The sequence below is a fragment of the Pleuronectes platessa genome, chromosome 18 (genome assembly GCF_947347685.1).
Source record: "Pleuronectes platessa chromosome 18, fPlePla1.1, whole genome shotgun sequence".
Taxonomy (NCBI): domain Eukaryota; kingdom Metazoa; phylum Chordata; class Actinopteri; order Pleuronectiformes; family Pleuronectidae; genus Pleuronectes; species Pleuronectes platessa.
Window position 1 is genome coordinate 10,430,647 of NC_070643.1, and position 17,859 is coordinate 10,448,505.

Sequence of the window (17,859 nt, forward strand, 5' to 3'; positions counted from 1 at the left end):
CCCGCATGGATGTGATTCACCGAGTTTTGTTTTCAGTGGGGATAAGGGATGTTTTACAGCGTGTGTGTGTGTGTGTGTGTGTGTGTGTGTTTGTGCGTGTGTGCTTGTGCGTGTGTGTGCGTGCCTGGGAAGAGTGCAGTCATACTGAGGAGTGTGTGACGGCAGCCAGGAAGTCTCTGGCTGCTGCCCTGGAGCAGACAATGCCACTGAGATTACAACTGCCTCCATAACTCAGTGGCAACACTAGCCATTACCATCTGGCATCTTCACCTCCGCTCGGCTCTAAGCAGTCAGAGCGGGAGCTTTGAGAGAGCTGCCCACTTGGAGCTTGATGTCACCTTGGCTATAAGAAAAAAAAGGTCAAAGGTCAGACAAACTTACTGACCTCCAAAGCTCATGTCACATTATCTGCGCACTGTGGCTACATCACTCCTCTGGCTCAGCTGTTGCTGTGATACACTGCGGTTTCCAACTATTTCTATCTGTGAATTGTGGCTGCGGGACTAATGTGCGGACTTAAAAAGTAAATGGAAACAGATACTTCCAACAGCATCCAAGTATACAAGTTGGACTCATCCGCTTATGTAATGGTTAGAGTTACATTTACATCAAACTCTGCCCTCACATGCAGATCCACTCAGGAGCAGACCTCCGGTGGGCTCGGATGTTTGTTATGATTTTGTTTGGTCCACACGATGTGCAGCATGTGTAAACCCGGAGTTGTGCTTCGGTCATCCCACCGATTGGGGATGTTTGTTCGCAGCAAATAAAAGGCTGATAACCAGCAAATCCACGCGAGTTTGGGATCTCTCCCCAAACCTGCTACACTGTGCGCCACCCACAGACCTCAGATCAGATGATGTCAGGCACCATAAATTCCCTCTGTATCTGTCCCCTTTCTCCCTTTGAGTTCCACAACACATGCTAGCACTTCTCATTTACGTAATGGTGTTGGAACTGCGTCACTGTCACAGGTCCGATGCACCATGTGTGTGTAATGAGTGTGCTTATGTTGAGTGTGTGTCTACAGGTTTGTGTGTAAGAGAGAACATCTGTGTTCGGCCGATGAAATCACCGAATTCAGTTCTGTACATGTGCGAGAGGCCGTGGATGCTGGTGATGTCATGTTGTTTGTGGGAGTGTGTGTAGCAGTGAATGAGTGGGTTTTTGAGATATTGTGTGTGTGTGGCTGTGTTTCATACTGTTTGGTGGATAGAGGGCGGTGAGAGAAAGAGAGAGAGAGAGAGAGAGAGAGAGAGAGAGAGAGAGAGAGAGAGTGTATGCTCCCAGGTCCTAAGGTTGTTTGCAGAAGTCTGTAGCCAGATGTTTATGACCGGCCGTTTTAACGCTCGATTAACAGGTCCAACACAGGCCAGCCGTCCCTGGTTAGCCAACCCTAGTGATTTAAGGACACACACACGCACACACACTCACACAACAAAGTGCGCTCCTCACCACTGAGTCATTACGGGGTAGCATTAATCATTAAACCTCATGGATGTAATAGACTCTTATGGCAATTTGTTAAAGGCAACTGTTATAATCTAGATATTCATGCACACAGATACCTTCATTTAAAACGTAGTGTGAAATTCATTCTGGGTTATTTTGCCAGTGACTGAAAACAAACAATTGAAAATGATACACAAACCATGATAGATATTGATCATATAAACACAGACAAATAATTAAGTCAGTTCCATTAAAACAAAGTATTTATTTAGCACATTTCATACACAGATGCTACTCAAAGTGACTACACTACAATTTTGAAAAGAAATTGAGCAGAATTCATCGTTCCTGGGCAGAAGTAATATTTTGAAAAAATATAATACAGCAACTATTTACCGAATATCAAAAGTTCACAACAAGACGCTATTCTGTGATATGTGATATTCTGATATTTTTTATAGTGGTCACCCAGTACTTATAGATCCTACTCCAGACTTCTCTCCACATCGACAGATAATAAAATGACTGCTAAGGCCTTTTAATTTAGAATCTCTTAAGTACTATAGGGACTCTTATTATGTGTTTTATTAAAGACTAGTGCTTAGAGTTAAGCATCAATAGTAAATCAAATGCATAGAATATTACAAGTCACAGGTCATCTACAGTAAATCATTTCCAGTTCTATAAAACGTTACAGACTTTTTATGTCTTTGATTTAACATTGAGGGTATCAAATTCATTCATATTAGATTTTATTAACTACTCTTCCATATCATTTTTGGATGACCAATTCATTACATTTTAATGCATGTCTTTACTCTGCAGAGAATATATTTTTTAAAGCGTTCATAAGCCAAGTTCATCGCATAAGCCTTCACAGTCTGATGGGATTCTTTGTTGTTAATTCAATAAGTTTTGATTTATTTGCATTATAATAGATTATATAGATTATATATCTAATTATTATATATTTATCTTTATTCATATTACGTTAGGCAAAAAGTGGACACTATACATGAAATCTGACACCAAATTAAAACTGGTCAAATATACTAATACAATGTATATATTATATTTATACATGCATTTGATTGATTTAATATGTCCATCTGTTATCATGTTATTCATCTCTTGTTTTCTATTAGTAAACATATACAGTATATGAGAAAGTAAATAGTAATATTGTGTCATCATTTTACGCTATTATTTAGTTGTTAACAAATGTCTTGTATCGTACATCTTATATTGAATAAAGCTATCTATAATATAATTCCCTGTAATAGAATTAATATACAAATAATTAGATATATCTATATTTATTTGTTTATTATTATATACAGGTAGTTAGGTATTTTCCCATTCCTAGTATAGTATAATGATTTCTATGATAATGTTATTGTATATATATATGCACCCTACAGGTAGGCAGGTCATGACGTAGGCACCCACCAGCCAGCCCTCCTCCTTCCCCCATCCCCACCCCCACCGTCCCGCCTCCTCCCAGCTGCGCTCGCCGCTGTCCCGTCTGTCTCCCCCGGTGTCTGCCCCGCTGCTCTGCTCCTCTCCCGCCCCGGACCCGAAGCCTCCTCGTTCCACCACCCCCTGGCTCCCCGGACCCTCTCCTCCCCCTCCGCCCGGTGCATGCACCAGCGCCGCGATCATGACGGGCATCGCCGCCGCTTCTTTCTTCTCCAACTCCTGCAGGTTCGGGGGCTGCGGTCTCCAGTTCGAGTCTCTCGCCGAGCTCATCGTCCACATCGAGGATAATCACATCGGTGAGTCGGGCCGGAGGGAGGGGGGGCAGCCGGAGCTAGGCTGCTAGCTGCCGTTAGCCGTAGCTAGTTAGCTTCACGCATATCGGCTCCGGCGCCGCATTCCGCTATTCCTGCTGCGTCGAGTCTCGCCGGCGCTGGAGTTCCCCAGCGCCGGCGAGACCACAACAAACACCGCTCCTCCGTGAAATGCGTGTCCCGCATATTTTTGTCCCACCGGGGCCGTGAGCGTTACCTCTTCTGCAGCGGTAACCCCCACTGGGAGGGCCGCGGAGGTCTCATAGGTGTTACTAGCATCCCGGCCGGGCAGCGGCTTGTCAGCTAACGTTGCAGGAGCGAGATGTTTACGTCCGCGGGCCTGATGCAGCTGCTGCACCGCCGAGGGTCGCCTGCTCCGCGGGCTTGTTGCGTTTGTCACCTCGGGTGTCTCAGCTCGTCAGCACGTCACATCTCTGCAGTAAGACGGTGTCAGTCCATTACCATTGACGCTGCATCAGATTAAACCAGGCTGTGACAGACATGCAGGGGTTTAAATCAGATCCCACTCCACAAGCCTCTGTTTGCTGCTCATTCGATTTTCCATTTAGATTTAGACTGTAGAACCCTGTGATAACTGTCACCTGGCGCCCATCACAGTCAGCTTCACCATCACCGAACACAAGATACTGGGTAGACACCACAGTTGGGACTGGTATACAATTAATGACATGTTATTTAATTTGAGGCAGAGAAAAGGAAATCCTTGCATTTCATATATTTTGATGTGCCAATTGTCAAAAGATTGCTTTACTTTATCAGGCAACTCACAAATGGTGGGGCACTCCAGAAAAAAATGACACTAGTAAAGTATTAATGACAATGTTATAAGCTGCAGATGAATTCTCAGTATATAACATATTAGTAATAGCATGTATGATTCAAATAGTTGGCATTGGTTCAATGAGGGACTGCTGCTTTTGCTTTTATGTTAACATGCTAGTGGAAAAGAACTCGGATGTATCTCCTCAATAACCTGAAATGTGATGTTTGTTGATATTTCAGCTGTACATCTGAAGCATGAATCAAAACTCGCTCCTCTGCAGAAATAATATACATTAATGTAAATACATTTTAAATCCACTATAGAGCGGTTATTTATTACACTTGGGGAGCTGGGAACCACAAATAAACAACAACTGTAACAAAGTTGTTGTGGGCTAATCGTCATTTGCGCCGTGTATCCATCCTTCAGGAGGCAGTCGGGATGGGGGGGGGGGGGGATTTTAGAATGGATGCTTCGTTGAGCCTGTCTCCATGGCAACTGGCAGCCTCTGAACTGGTTGGGGGCAGTAATACTGGCTGAGTTATTGCACACCTGCTGTCTCGCTAACAAAGAGCACCCCCCCACCCCCCCCCCATGCAGCCAGCTGTGATGAGGACACCCGGCGACATGGTATCACTAGCGTGTGGAACAGGGGCTGATGTTTGAAGGGGGTTAGGGGGGGGGGGATTGTAGGGGAAAGTGGAGCAGGGTGGAGGAGGAGGGGATGTTGGTTTTTTTCATCCTACCAAATGCTCCAAGGATTTTCCAAATTGTAAAATGACATTGCCCATTAGATTAACCCCCCCCCCCCCCCCCTTCTATCTCACCAATCCTCACTAGCAGCACCTGTGGCTGTGGGCCACACTGTTTCCTACACCGCCTCAGGTAAACTCATTTGAAAGGTTTTCTAAAATCACAAAGCCAAAAACCACACGGCCGCTGAGAGATGCCCCATCTGCCTCGTAGCTTGAACTTTGACCCCAGCAGTCAGCTGAGCAGAATGGCAGTTTACCAGTCAGGCATCTTGAATTAATGAATGCGCCGTCTGCTCGCTTTATCCCGCGGCCGATCATCAGCGGCATCCGGAACCGTCTGATCAATACCGCTTGCAGATCAGTGACAACGGGGATGAGTGGGACAGATGGAGGGATTGAGGTGAGAGTGTGGGAGATAGAGGAGGTGCGGGGAGGTGGGGGGGTTAGTGGCATTTAGCACGGACTCTCCCTTGGTTTTGAAGCGGTGCAATGGTGTGTGATCAATAATCAGTCAAAGATAAGCTAATTTGATCCTCTTAACCCTTTCGCCTGAGACCTGGGATAAGCTGTTTGAGGATTTGGAGATAACAGACTAGCTTTGATTTGTGGTTTGTCCCGCAGTGTGCAGGCAGGTTATGAGAGAAGATGGCGCTAACCATAAATCAGATATCCTGGAGGTGATAACGGGCCTGTGAGAGCAGACATAAATAGTGGCAGAAGGGAGTCAGTGGTTTTTTCAGGTCAGGGTGCAGATGGATTTCGGTTCGGTACAGTAGACAATGCTGCCCTCTTGTGGTGAGGCGTCCCCTGTGTTGCATAGCCTCAAAAAGCCTCAATGATCTCACTTTGTAACTTCTTTGGACCGCCGCCTCCTCTGACATGATATCTGGCAGCCAGCAGGCCAGATGATCCTGTCGTGATCCCTTCCGTGAGAAAGCTGGCGTGATGTGCCGGTCGACGTGGCTGACCTCATCGCAGAAGAAAGTGCCGCGGCTCTCCAATGAGACACCCGCACTGTTTAGATCACAGCTGAAAGCAAGAGGAAATGGGTCAGGTGAGCCGTGTTTAGTGTGGTGGGGCTGGTGGTGTTGCAGGCTTTGTGTGGGGCACTCTAGCTCAGGTCTAAGGAATGCAATGATGTCAGGTTAGTGTGCCTGCGTGCACGCCAGCGGTGTGTTGTGTTCTCACCTGCACAGGCACATACCTGCCTCTTACATCAACAAAGAAGCGCAGGGAGGGAGGGAGAGAGGGAGGGATATGGGGATTAAAAGTGTGGGAGAGATTACAAAATGGAGATTAAGATGGGAAAATATGAGGTCATGTAAACAGGGAAACCCCAAACACCTCAGCTGTGTTTGGACACTTAATTTGAATTCAGACTCGATTTACAGCTTGAATCAAAGGGTGAGCTGTGATTTAGAACCAGAGTTGTGTTGTAATAATGTGTAATGATGCCGGTGCTGCTGAAAAGTGTCGACAAAGAATCTCCAGTCATTTCTCTTAAAGACGTTACAGTCATTCTGCCCTCAGGACATATTTGGCTCGAGTCCTCGTTCTGCTGTGGCTGAAAGAAATGGCAGATGTTAACACACCATTGTGTAGTTGTTGTTACCTGTCAGGCAGTGATTTACAGAAACCTGTGTCCTGCTGCTGTTTGTCTTACACTTAAGAGAAGTTTGTTGTTATAAGTAACACGTCAATGCTTTGATCATACATTAACCATTTTTCATTTAGGTCATTTAGTGTTTGTTGCAATTCCTTTCTTGATAAATAGTTGATTTGTTTGGTCTGTAAAATGTCATGTTCATAGTCTAAATAGGCTCAAAAACCTATTAATCATAATTATTAAAACGTTTACTTTCCAGCCCCAGATGCCAGCTTGTTCCTCTTCCTACTTTCCGAGGTGCGACAGGGTTGTGTGTGTTTGTGCATGCTTGGGAGTGTGTTCACCATACTTCCTAAATGACCTGTCAGGGTGTAGCGCTGCAATTAGTGGATTGGCATCCTAAGCTGGAAACTGCAGGCCCTCTCTTTTCACGCTACACATACAGACACACACTATAGTCTGCTTTAGGCACACAGATCACCTTTTGGAATTCGCAGGGACCGAGCGCCCAACCGAGCCCTAGGAAGTGTAATTAGAGAGAAGTTAGCCTTTTCCCCCACCCATGTCCCCCCTGCTCCCTCTCCTTCTCCTCCTCCTCTCCTCTCCCTCCATCCGGTTTCCTGCTGCTCTTGAAACATGGTAAAATGCACTCTGTGGCTTAATTAGCGGCCTGCTGAACAAGCCATGCATTCTTGGCCTGGTTTCAACACACACACACACACACGCACACACGGGCAACACACGTTCACATGCATATGGACACAATGCAAACACAAGGCCTTCAGCAGGGGGCAGCAGTGCTCTGCTGGCAGAGATGGATGTCTGTGTTGAAATGCGTGGAGTGGCTGTTGATTGGGTGCTGCTTTTAATGACAAGAATGCTAATTAGGAAGATATTTATGGCACCGTGAGACTCAGTAATGTCTCAGACATGCAGCACACATGTACTGAAACATGTGCACGCACAGACAACACACACAGATGGAAAACAGAGTAGGCTGCTGGAACAGTCGAGTTTAAATCTTAAACTTTGGGTAGTCTCTCGCTCTGTTTGTGAGTGTGTGTGTGTGTGTGTGTGTGCATGTGGCTGTGTTTTATGTGTCTCTAGTAGGTTAATGTTGTTGGGGACAGATTTCAGACAATTTTTTTTGTTAATTGTGGATGTCTTGTGCTACCATGTCCCTGATTGGGTAAAGCAGATTTTTGGGTTAGTGGTTATGGTTAGGGTAGGCAAGCTGTGGATATTGTCAGGGTTAGAGTAAGTCTCTGTGTGAATTTTTGTGTGGATTTGTTGTTTCCCTTCCTGCTCCGGCAGGAGGATCAGCAGTGTGTTGGCTTCCTGTCCTGCTCGGTGAGTGGAAGTCATAAAACCAGTGAACATTTACTGCAACTTGCTCTGTGCACCTGGCTTACTCCAACACCCTTTCTCCCTGTTTCCTCTCCATGCACGCACGCACACGCACACACATACACGTACACATAGACACGTACACACAGATACAGACACACGTACACACAGATACAGACACACACACACACACACACACACACACACACACACACACACACACACACACACACACACACACACAGTTGTGTCTCTCAGACTTCAGACGACATTACGTTGACTTGGATTTTTGAGACAAACCTTAACCATAACTACTGCTTTCCTAACCCTCGGCCCAGAGGTGTAGAACCTTGCTCTTATCAAGGACCATTACAGTTTTGATAAAGGCACATTACATGTGCTGTACTATGTTATTGAATATATTGCACAAGCATCTAAAGTAATGACTGAAACTGAAACTCTTTGTTGAGTTGTCTGATGTCAGATGGTAGTGATGATGATGATGATACTCACAGCAGGTTTTCCATGTTTGAGTCTTGTTAGTCTCTAGCAAAACTGATTCTATGAAAGAGTTCCCCCAAAACATAGAAGTAAACCACAGTACTTTACTAATAGCTTTCAGCTTTTCATTTGTTAGCAGCTAGCGGATTTTGTTTCGTAGGACGTTAGGCACATCAGCAGGTTATTACATATATTTTCAGTACCCTTTGTTTCCCTTTCATGTCCTGGAATCTCTCCAAATGACTGAAGAACATAGCTGGCCCTTGTTTTGGCAGAGTAGGAAATGTAGTGTTACTCAATGTCCAGTTACGCTTACAAAGATGGCAATGACTGTCGCCTCACAGCAAGGTGAGATTTTCTCTGTAGGGGGGGTCTGTGTGCGTTTGCTTGTTCTCCCTGTGTAGGTTATTCCAGGTGCTCCACCTTCTTCCCACTTCTTTCCTCTAGCCCCACTTCGACCCTTACACAATAAGCTGTATAGATAATGGATGGACCTACTCAAATTCAAGCAGTGACTTGGCCCTTAAATGTAAAATCCATTATTTTACTTCAAATTGAATGAAGCTCAGAGCCTGAAAAACCCCACCTGTCTAAATACTTCTGGCCTTAGTTGCAGTGTTCGTCATGGTACTTCTCAATGTATACTACCATATTGTACTTTTGCTTGAAAAATGAAAGATTAAATGACTCATCTTTTCAGCTCTTTCTTTCTTGTCTGTAAATATCCAGATTAATATCTTCATATCGTATTTAAAAAAGTGATTATTCATGTTTATTAATTGCATTCTTAAGACTTGATCTAGCACTGGTGCAAAAAGGTTCCAACTCGGTGGTTTCCTATTGGACACTGTTGCATGACTCAGCTTTGTCAATGCTGTAGGTCTCAGTGTGTTTCTGTGTGTGTGTGAGTGTGTGTGTGTGTGTGTGTGTTTGTGGGTGCTCTGGTCTCTTCATCCGAGCAGCAGGTAGGTTTATTAAGACTCAGCTATAAAAGGCTGTCAAAGACCACCTCTGTGGACCACCTCAGTTGTGTGTTAGTGAGAGTTTGTGCGTCAGCCTATGTTTGTGTCCATTGGTGCCTGGTATCCCTGCTCTTTATTTCCCCCTTTCCTCCTTTCATGATATGTTTGTGTACTTATGTATAAGACACTGGTCTGTACTCCAGTAGCAGCAGCAGCAGCAGCAGCGGTACTAGTGGTAGTAGTTTGCATTTGTGCCTGGGGTTGTTTTCGTGTTTGCTGGTCTCCTTGGTGTTCCTCTGCACAGTGGGAAGTCTGCATTCTTTTTTAATTATGAGGTGTGAAAGCCTGAAAACCAAAGGGCTGAGATGGCCAACATGTGAGCACACACACACACACCAGGAATTGGTTGGAAGGAGCGTCAGGAGTGCGATAATTTTTGCAAGTATGATCCAGCTCTTGGATCTGAGTTGTAATACATCTGCTAGCCATTACATATGCTCCTACAGTTATGCTTACATGCACATAAACCCACTAGTTGTCTTTAAGTTTGGCTCTGTGTGAACGTTCCCCCCGTTGAACACTGGGTGGCACTGGTGCTTCACAGATGCAGACAGCGGCAGAATGTTCTCATGCTCACTTGCTCCTGTTCTCCAGGGATGTGGGAGGTGGGGTTTTAAATTGAAACACTGTTTCCCTGAGGCACTGGAAGTTACCCACTGTAGTGTTACTGACTTAGCAAGTCAACTGGAAAAAGTGTGTGTGTGTATGTGTCCGGTTGAGTAACACACTGTGTACATTCATCAGAGCTTCCAAGTCGCTCCTTCACTCCCTGACAAATTTCCTCTTTGCCACATTCAGACTCCGGCAATGATTAAGCGGCCTTGGGTCACTTAAGGAAAGGCATTGGTACTAAATTAGAGCGGGTTGGATGCTGGCGTAATAATGCGCCGCTTATGAAAGTGTTCGAAATGTATCTGCAGGCTGCCATATATTACTGACTGACACAGAGAATGTAGTGTGAGAAACGTCCAGTAATCTATCAGCCAGTCTGGCAGGAAGAATGGTCGTATGACTCAGCTACATACTGAGAATATTCACACGACATTTTCCCTCCACAGAGAGCCATGGTTAATCTGAATGTCTCTCTCTCCCTCTCTCTCCCCCTTCTCTCTCTCAGACACAGATCCGCGGGTTCTGGAGAAGCAGGAGCAACAGCAGCCCACTTATCTGGCCCTAAGCTACATAAACAGGTACACACACATTCACACAGCCTCTAACCGAAGGTGTCAAGTCTACAGAGGGCAGCATTGCTCCACAAGTTGAGAGTCTGTTGATGTTTGCGGGAGAGAGTGTTCATGTGGCTTGTGGTGGAGCCCGTGTCTTTCCATAGACACGGCGGTGACTCATCCGCAGACCAGCACAGAAAAGACACAAAAAAACACACACAACACAATCGACTCCTGACTCACCACGCTGCACACGTCCAGGGCAGAGGCAGCATTTTTGGCATGCATGTGTGCTTGGGTTTTTTGTGTGGCGAACCGATGTGTCACATCCCACTTAATGTCCCCATAAATCACTCTAAGATGAAGCGCCGAGAAAGATAACGGTAGAGAATCTGAGACAGAAAAAAGAGAGTGAGGTTTGTTTTTGTCCGGTAATCGTTCCAAGTGGCAAGGTTGTAAATGTCATCTGTTTACTGTACAACGTTGGGATGACTGTGTACTTAAAGGGGCAGTTCGTTCAGCAGCTCGGTTTTGTCTCGTCAAAGCTGAGACTTACCTCTCGAAGCCCCAGTCTGCAGAACCGACATAATTAGATGATATTAAACCTGAAAGGCTCCTATTAAAGCAATAGATAAAACTACAGAAAGTTCAAAGCTAGGATAAAAGAGTGGTACAGAAAATATGGCTTTATTAAGCTATGATTTTAATAAAACACTCCTGACTAGAGCTCTAAAAGAAGTTAGAAGAGGCAGAAAAACAGGGGATTGGACTCGGCACAGTTCAAAGACTCGACTTCCTGCCTCACTTCTCTCAAAACATACCTGCCATAGTTGTGCACGCATAGTTCTCCTGTCAGTGATGGATTATGAACAACATCATAGGTGCGCTCACTCTTTTGTTTTACGAGATAAAAGTTATAATCTGGCTTCCTTGTTTACTTGTTTACAACCTGTCATGTCATCTCACCACTCTCATATCTCCACTAAGTTTGTTGTAGTGCTGTCTGCGTGTGTTCCAAGCACTTAACAATTACTTTGAGTGCGGTGTTATCATAACCGATAGAGAGGACGGCCAAAACCACATACATAAGACCCAAGTTTTAATAAACCAGACTTATCCTGTAGGTCGTAAATGACAATAAAAGGAAAGATTGACGGATCAAATGTGTTTGTTTTTATGATGTTTGGCAAGTCAGTGTGTTGGAAAGGTGTGGTGATTTGTTCCTCCAGCGTTGCCTCTATTAGTGGCATTTATAATTTTAAATCAACATGATAATAATAATATTATGACAGGCAGGGACTTCAACTTGACTGGTAATTTGGCCAGGTCTGCAGCGAGCATTGAAGAATAATATTCCGAATTAAAATGTCCCTGTAAGTATATTTAAACAGAGGAAAAAAAAAAACATATCCATATCTAGGCTGTTGTTTGTAAAAAGTACAACAAAATTATGATAAGAAAAAAATAAAAATCATCTAAATTTCATAATTAGCTAGTAATAACTATAATAATATAATTATATATAAACTATATTTATTATTTTGTAATCGTTGATTGTTTTCAATTTGGAATGTGGGGAGTGCTTATTGTTAAGATGTTAGGTTTTTATTTATTCTCTCTCTTTGGAAATAAATATCCACTGTAAGGGATCATATTCTATTCAAATATTAAAAGTATCAAAATAATAAAAAAAAATAAGATGTTCCTCCGTTAATCCCACTATGAGAACAGATTGCAAAAGAATTGCACATATATGAAATTGTACATATAAAGAATGATTACTGCACATTAACATTAGTTTAAAACCTGAGTATGATATATTAGACAGGCAGAAAGGAACAAACCATGTTCAGTTGGGAGATATTTTAAAAACTCCATAATATTAATGTCACTGTTGTGTGTCTTGTCAGTTGTGTTGTAACAGGGACGTATTACATCTTTCTTACCAATTACACCATTTCCGTGCTGTCAGGTTCATGACGGATGCGGCACGCCGGGAGCAGGAGACCATGAAAAAGAAGGCCGGGCCCAAACTGTCCCTGTCCATCACGGGCGGAGTGTCCAGGAACAGCACGGCCACGCCCCCTCGCCACACAAGCGGTAACCTGACGCCGCCCGTCACGCCCCCCATCACCCCGTCTTCCTCCTTCCGCAGCAGCACACCTACAGGTACGACCGGTGTATGTGTTGATATGCGTGCTCGACAGGACGAAAGATGGATTGCTTTTAAGTGTGGAGTGAATGGAGGTGTTGAGACGAATGCAAATTAACCCCAACGGCAGTAACAGAAGTAACAAAAAAAACCCAGAAAAGCTCAGAGTTATGGTCGAGGCATCGGGACCCTTTCATCAAATTCCGACAGCACAGATGAGCAAACGAAGGTTTCTGTAACCTAAATGGAATGAAGCTCATTTCATACCTGGTCGCTGAGCAGGAAAATGAAAAACATAAATCCAGCACATCTGCCCAGAGCGCACGAGCTTGCTCACCTCCAAAATAAATGTAAATACAAACCCTGACATTATTCCCTTTTAACCATGAAAAGCTGTTTTATAATCGGTTGGAAATCTTACATGTTCGTATTTCCTGTGATTTTTTTTTTTACTCCTCTTTCCAAAACGGAAGAGACTAAAATCAAAGTATCTGTTGCCTGCTGCGCGTACGTGTGTGTTGTTTGTGTGTCAGGTTTGGTGGCTCCTGCAGTGAGCAGACCAGTCAACACTCTGCTAATTACATAGCAGCTGTCATGCTGTGTGTTCGCATGGGGCCGTGTGTTGCACAGCCCAGAAGCAGATGTCCAATTCCAGCACAAATGGTTCCAAACGTAGTGTTAGGTCTGGGCTCATGCACCAGCGTGGCTCTGCACACACACACACACACACACACACACACACACACACACACACACACACACACACACACACGCACACTCACACACACCCTTTCAACATGTGCCAGGGTGCCATCCATTTCCTCATGCTGAGGTGCAGCATTTCCTGTGAGACGGTGGGGGGTCAGCGGGCCTTTATGTGTCTGTGTGATGCCTGAACATTTCAGTGATGTGTTGTGTGTATGCTGGTGTGTGTTTTTGTGTGAGTGTGTGTGTGTGCAATGTGCATGCTTGTGAGTGGAAAATGTTCTGCACTTAGCAAAGCACATTTTCCAGGCAGAGCGATGGGGATCACTCCCACTTAATGATCTCTTTCTCAGTGCCAATCCCTGTGTTTTTGACTCACACACAGAAGCACATGTGCAATCCACTGCTGTTTCGTCCGAACAGCCTCCGCTCTGACATGTGGGCCGCCAAAGCATCAACACCCTGGGAATTTACCAATTCCCAGGGCATGATGTCCTTTTGGCTGAAAAACCCCCAGTCCATATTTCATCTGCAATGACTAGATCTTTTTTTGTTGCGCTTGTCTCCATTGTGCCTGCAGGCAGTGAGTATGATGAGGAGGAGGTAGACTACGAGGAGTCGGACAGCGATGAGTCGTGGACCACAGAAAGCGCCATCAGCTCCGAGTCCATCCTCAGCTCCATGTGCATGAACGGGGGAGAGGAGAAGCCGTTTGCCTGCCCCGTCCCCGGCTGCAAGAAGAGATACAAGGTACGGCCACACCAGAGGATCAGAGAAGTCAGTCAGTCGCGGCCGAGCAGCCACACGACACACTGGCGCCTTTGTCCGGGGATCACATGTCTGGACATAATGTTTGAAAAAGGACATTATAAATCCAGAATGTCACGATTGGAAGCTGTGATAAATATAATAAATAGCCCATGGTATTTGCTTTGGTTGAACATGATTACAGCCGGTCACAATAAACCCCTTTCAGTTTGTCTTCCCTGCTCCTTAGCTAATGGACAGTGTGGGAACATAACTCTTTAACACTCTTTTTTAAGACCAAACAGTGACGTGGGATGAAGCCTCCTTTGTTGATGATCCGAGCGGGTTCACATATGTTCTTTAATCCCAGCAGGGTTTCTAAACAAACGATAAACTTGGCAGGCGTAAATGTAGCAACAGTTGTGTATTTTAAAACTAAGCGGTGGATGCAGCATTAGAGTTTACATACAAGCCATGGGAAGCTGTACATCGGCACGGATCACCAATACCAGCCTCATGGTGGCGCCAGAGGAAAAGTCAGATACAATATAACAATAATCATTAAACTACATCGACTTGGAATGACACACAAGTTCATTATTTTATAGCAGATCTTTTAAAATATTCCAGTTTGGATAAATAAAGAAGTATAGTAAAAAAATATTTCTAAATACAGAAATCCTATATAAAAATAGTATTGTTTAACAGTGATTTGAATGGCACTGTATAAAGCAAGGAGATAAAACAATGTCAATAAATATGACAGTTTCATTTTCATCAATAGCAATGTAACAAAAGTCCATTATATATAAATGTATATGGAAAATGTTTTGCTGTTTATCAAGTGTTTGTCATTCTCTACTCACGAAGAAGTTGTTTAAAACAACAACCTTCAAATTTATAAAGAAATAATATTAAGCCATTAATGGAAATAATTATAATATTTGTAACTTGATATACGTTTTTCCGCAATATTGACCAGTCCTAATTCTTAAACTGTAAAAAGGCTGCATCATGGTTGTGTAATGCAGGGGTCTGATATGCAACATCAATGATTGCTTTTTATAACGGGTTTTCCTCCTCTCTCTCCCCCCCCCACGCCTCGTTCAGAATGTGAATGGTATCAAGTACCACGCCAAGAACGGCCATCGCACGCAGATCCGCGTGAGGAAACCCTTCAAGTGTCGCTGCGGTAAGAGCTACAAGACGTCGCAGGGCCTGAGGCACCACACCATCAACTTCCACCCGCCCGTCTCCACCGAGATCCTGCGCAAGATCCAGGGCTAGAGCCGCTCGCCCCAACTACCCCCAACATAGCCCTGTTCTCCCCTGACTCCCCTCACCCCAACCCCTTTACTCCCCATCCCACACACTAAAGGATCAAGTGCATGCTTTAAGTTGTTCTTCAGTTCTTTTCTTTTCTTTAAACTTAATGTTTCTGTTACATTCCTTTTTACTATCCACGGTATATCACTTGTATTTTTGAAAACAAAAAATGTATCTTTGTAGTATTTTTTATCGTTGTACATTTGCACATTCGTATATATGCTATCACTTTATTTTTTATTCTATCGTTTGACTCTCATAAGGTGCTAACTGTAAAAAACAACAGAAAGAAAAGACAAAAAACAAATGAAAGAAGTAGGGGAGTAAAAAGGAGTCGCGAAACAGGTGCAACCAGGCCCTGCCCCCCCCCCCCCCCTGTTTTGTTTTCCCGCGAGTTCGTGCGTGCATGGGAGGAAGTTGACATTGGCGCCGATCTCAGCTCAGGAGTCGGAACACTCCCTGCCTGTGAGAATTTGTTGAGCTGCGGTTTGCGCTCCCACTTGAACTTCACGAGGAGTTTCAAGTACCAGAGTGCAGTTATACTTAAAATAGATATATTGATATATAAACAATAGCCAGATATGTACATAAAATATATAAAAAGGTATTCATGAGCATATACATAAATAGTTACACTTTATTTTCAAGCTTTATTTTATATATTTCTGTCTGTTTTAGATAGTGTTTTGTTTCTATGTAAGCGTTTCCTTTCATTCCTTACTTGCTGACTTGTTTCGTCACATCAGAGGAAAAGGCCGTACAGCCGGCCGATTGGTCGAGTTCTACGAGCGTATATACCGAAGCCTTTAATCGTGATGCACTCTGAATGCGATGTTTTACTGTTGATCAGGAAGAGAGCGTATTCGAACCAGGGCCAGGGGCTGAATATTCCACACCTTTAAACATTTCCCCTCCCAAGAAGAAAGCCATCCGTGTGCATTTCATATCTTCAGTGTTTGCCTCACTCGGAGTGCCAGAGCCGAGAAAGCAGGTTCAGCATCATACTGTATGTATTCCACTTGCCAAGATCTTTTGTCATTGTTTTCATTTTTTTTTCCACGATCGTTGCCAACAGCTCTCCACTGCCAAACAGTGACCATACCATGTGCCTGAAGAGGGGTGGGAGGGTGAGGGGTAGGGGGCAGGGAGGTTCTTCAAGTTTGAACCAGGAGGCGCACGGCGACGGGTTCTCTTGTTCCGTTGCGCCTCCATGCAGATGATGGGATGTACATCGACGGAATGTCTTCACGAAACCTTGTGTGAGAGAGCACCAGGGTGGATTTGTATCTGATTACCACCTACAACCTGTCATTTGCATATGTGTGTGTGTGTGTGTGTTGTAGACAATGGCATTCCAGTTCATTGTACGTGTGAGTTTGCGTGTTTTCAGAAGTCATCAGCCTATTGAGTGTTACTGTAATCAGTGTGTGTCAGTGCCAGGCGGCTGGGTTGGACTCCTGTGGAGCAGGATGGTTGTGTGTCTGGCCGCCTGTGTGCTGCTGCCTCATGTTGTGTTGTTGCCCTGAGGGGGCTTTCGTCATTCATTGCCTCTAGAAAAACAAGAGCGGTGCCAAGACACATTCATCTAGGACATCCTTTCCCTCATCATGCACAAGGTTTGTCTCTTCCTCCGACGGGGTGAAGTGACCTCGGCCACGCCCACATCCTCCAAGCTGCTGTTGCCATGGAAACCAGGGGGTTAGCATGGCAAAGGGCCCCTTTTTATTATTTTTACGCAAGGCAGATATCAGAAATTGACGATTAATAAAAAAAACGTTGTCCCATCAATGATCTGTTACATATTAACCATCATGGACCAGCGCTGACAGGGCATTTTTAAGTGTCGGAATTCCTACCAAACAAAAAGCACAAGCGTTGCCTGACAGACATGCACGTCTGTTCTGCAGCACCAGTAAGCGGACCAAGATCTTTAAAAACCTCAGTGTCAGTTTCAAAGTACATCTCCGGACACGCTACCCTGAAGGTAACCCTGAGATAATGGTTTGCGTGCGATGGAGGAGCTTCATTCCTGCCTGTCAGCATTAGGGGGGGGGGAATCTATGGCCAAGATGGACAGCGACTTGTAAAAAAAAAACATTCCGTCTTCATGGACACCGCCGTCACCATGGCAACAGTTTGATCTTCAAATGCAGTATTACACATGTGGGAGAGGAGGAGCGGAGGCTGTGTGCAGGAGGGGGTGAGGGGGGGGATTTCAATATACTGTGTTAAGTGAATGTATTGTAATGTGTGTCCGTTGTCAAGTGCTTTTAAATTATATTTTCGTATGTAACGTGGAGACCGGTGTTTCCTTTTTGTACGGGGGAGACGACAGGTCGTGACACGAGTGACTTGTAAATGATGTCAACCTGTCTTTCTATATAAAAGAGAAGCTGCTTAAATGTAAAACAGAAAATGAATGAAAACAAAACAAAAAAACCCAGCAAAATAAAGTGAAAATCTCTGTCAAGCTCGTTTCTTCATTTTTCAGCCCGAGTGACGCACA

At 44.4% G+C, this 17,859-nt stretch overlaps 1 protein-coding gene across 2 annotated transcripts; it reads left to right on the top strand.

The window, feature by feature from the left end:
• The first annotated feature begins 3,019 nt into the window (after positions 1-3,019).
• Positions 3,020-17,823, top strand: jazf1a (JAZF zinc finger 1a). 2 transcript variants are annotated; one of them, XM_053447440.1, is made up of 5 exons: positions 3,020-3,227; positions 10,375-10,447; positions 12,396-12,592; positions 13,861-14,030; positions 15,138-17,823. In XM_053447440.1, exons 1-5 carry the CDS (start codon positions 3,113-3,115, stop codon positions 15,312-15,314), a joined length of 732 nt encoding a protein of 243 aa, XP_053303415.1. In that variant the 5' UTR covers positions 3,020-3,112; the 3' UTR covers positions 15,315-17,823. The 2 variants fall into 2 exon arrangements, with proteins under 2 accessions (XP_053303415.1, XP_053303416.1); XM_053447441.1 differs by having other exon boundaries at positions 10,381-10,447.
• Positions 17,824-17,859: the final 36 nt, after the last annotated feature.

What these genes read in the sequence shown, in the direction of transcription:
- jazf1a (XM_053447440.1), top strand. Translation starts at nt 3,113, where the DNA reads ATGACGGGCATCGCCGCCGCTTCTTTCTTCTCCAACTCCTGCAGGTTC. An exon ending in CATCGAGGATAATCACATCG is followed by an intron (nt 3,228 to 10,374) that starts GTGAGTCGGGCC and finishes TCTCTCTCTCAG; the next exon opens with ACACAGATCCGCGGGTTCTG. An exon ending in GCTGCAAGAAGAGATACAAG is followed by an intron (nt 14,031 to 15,137) that starts GTACGGCCACAC and finishes CGCCTCGTTCAG; the next exon opens with AATGTGAATGGTATCAAGTA.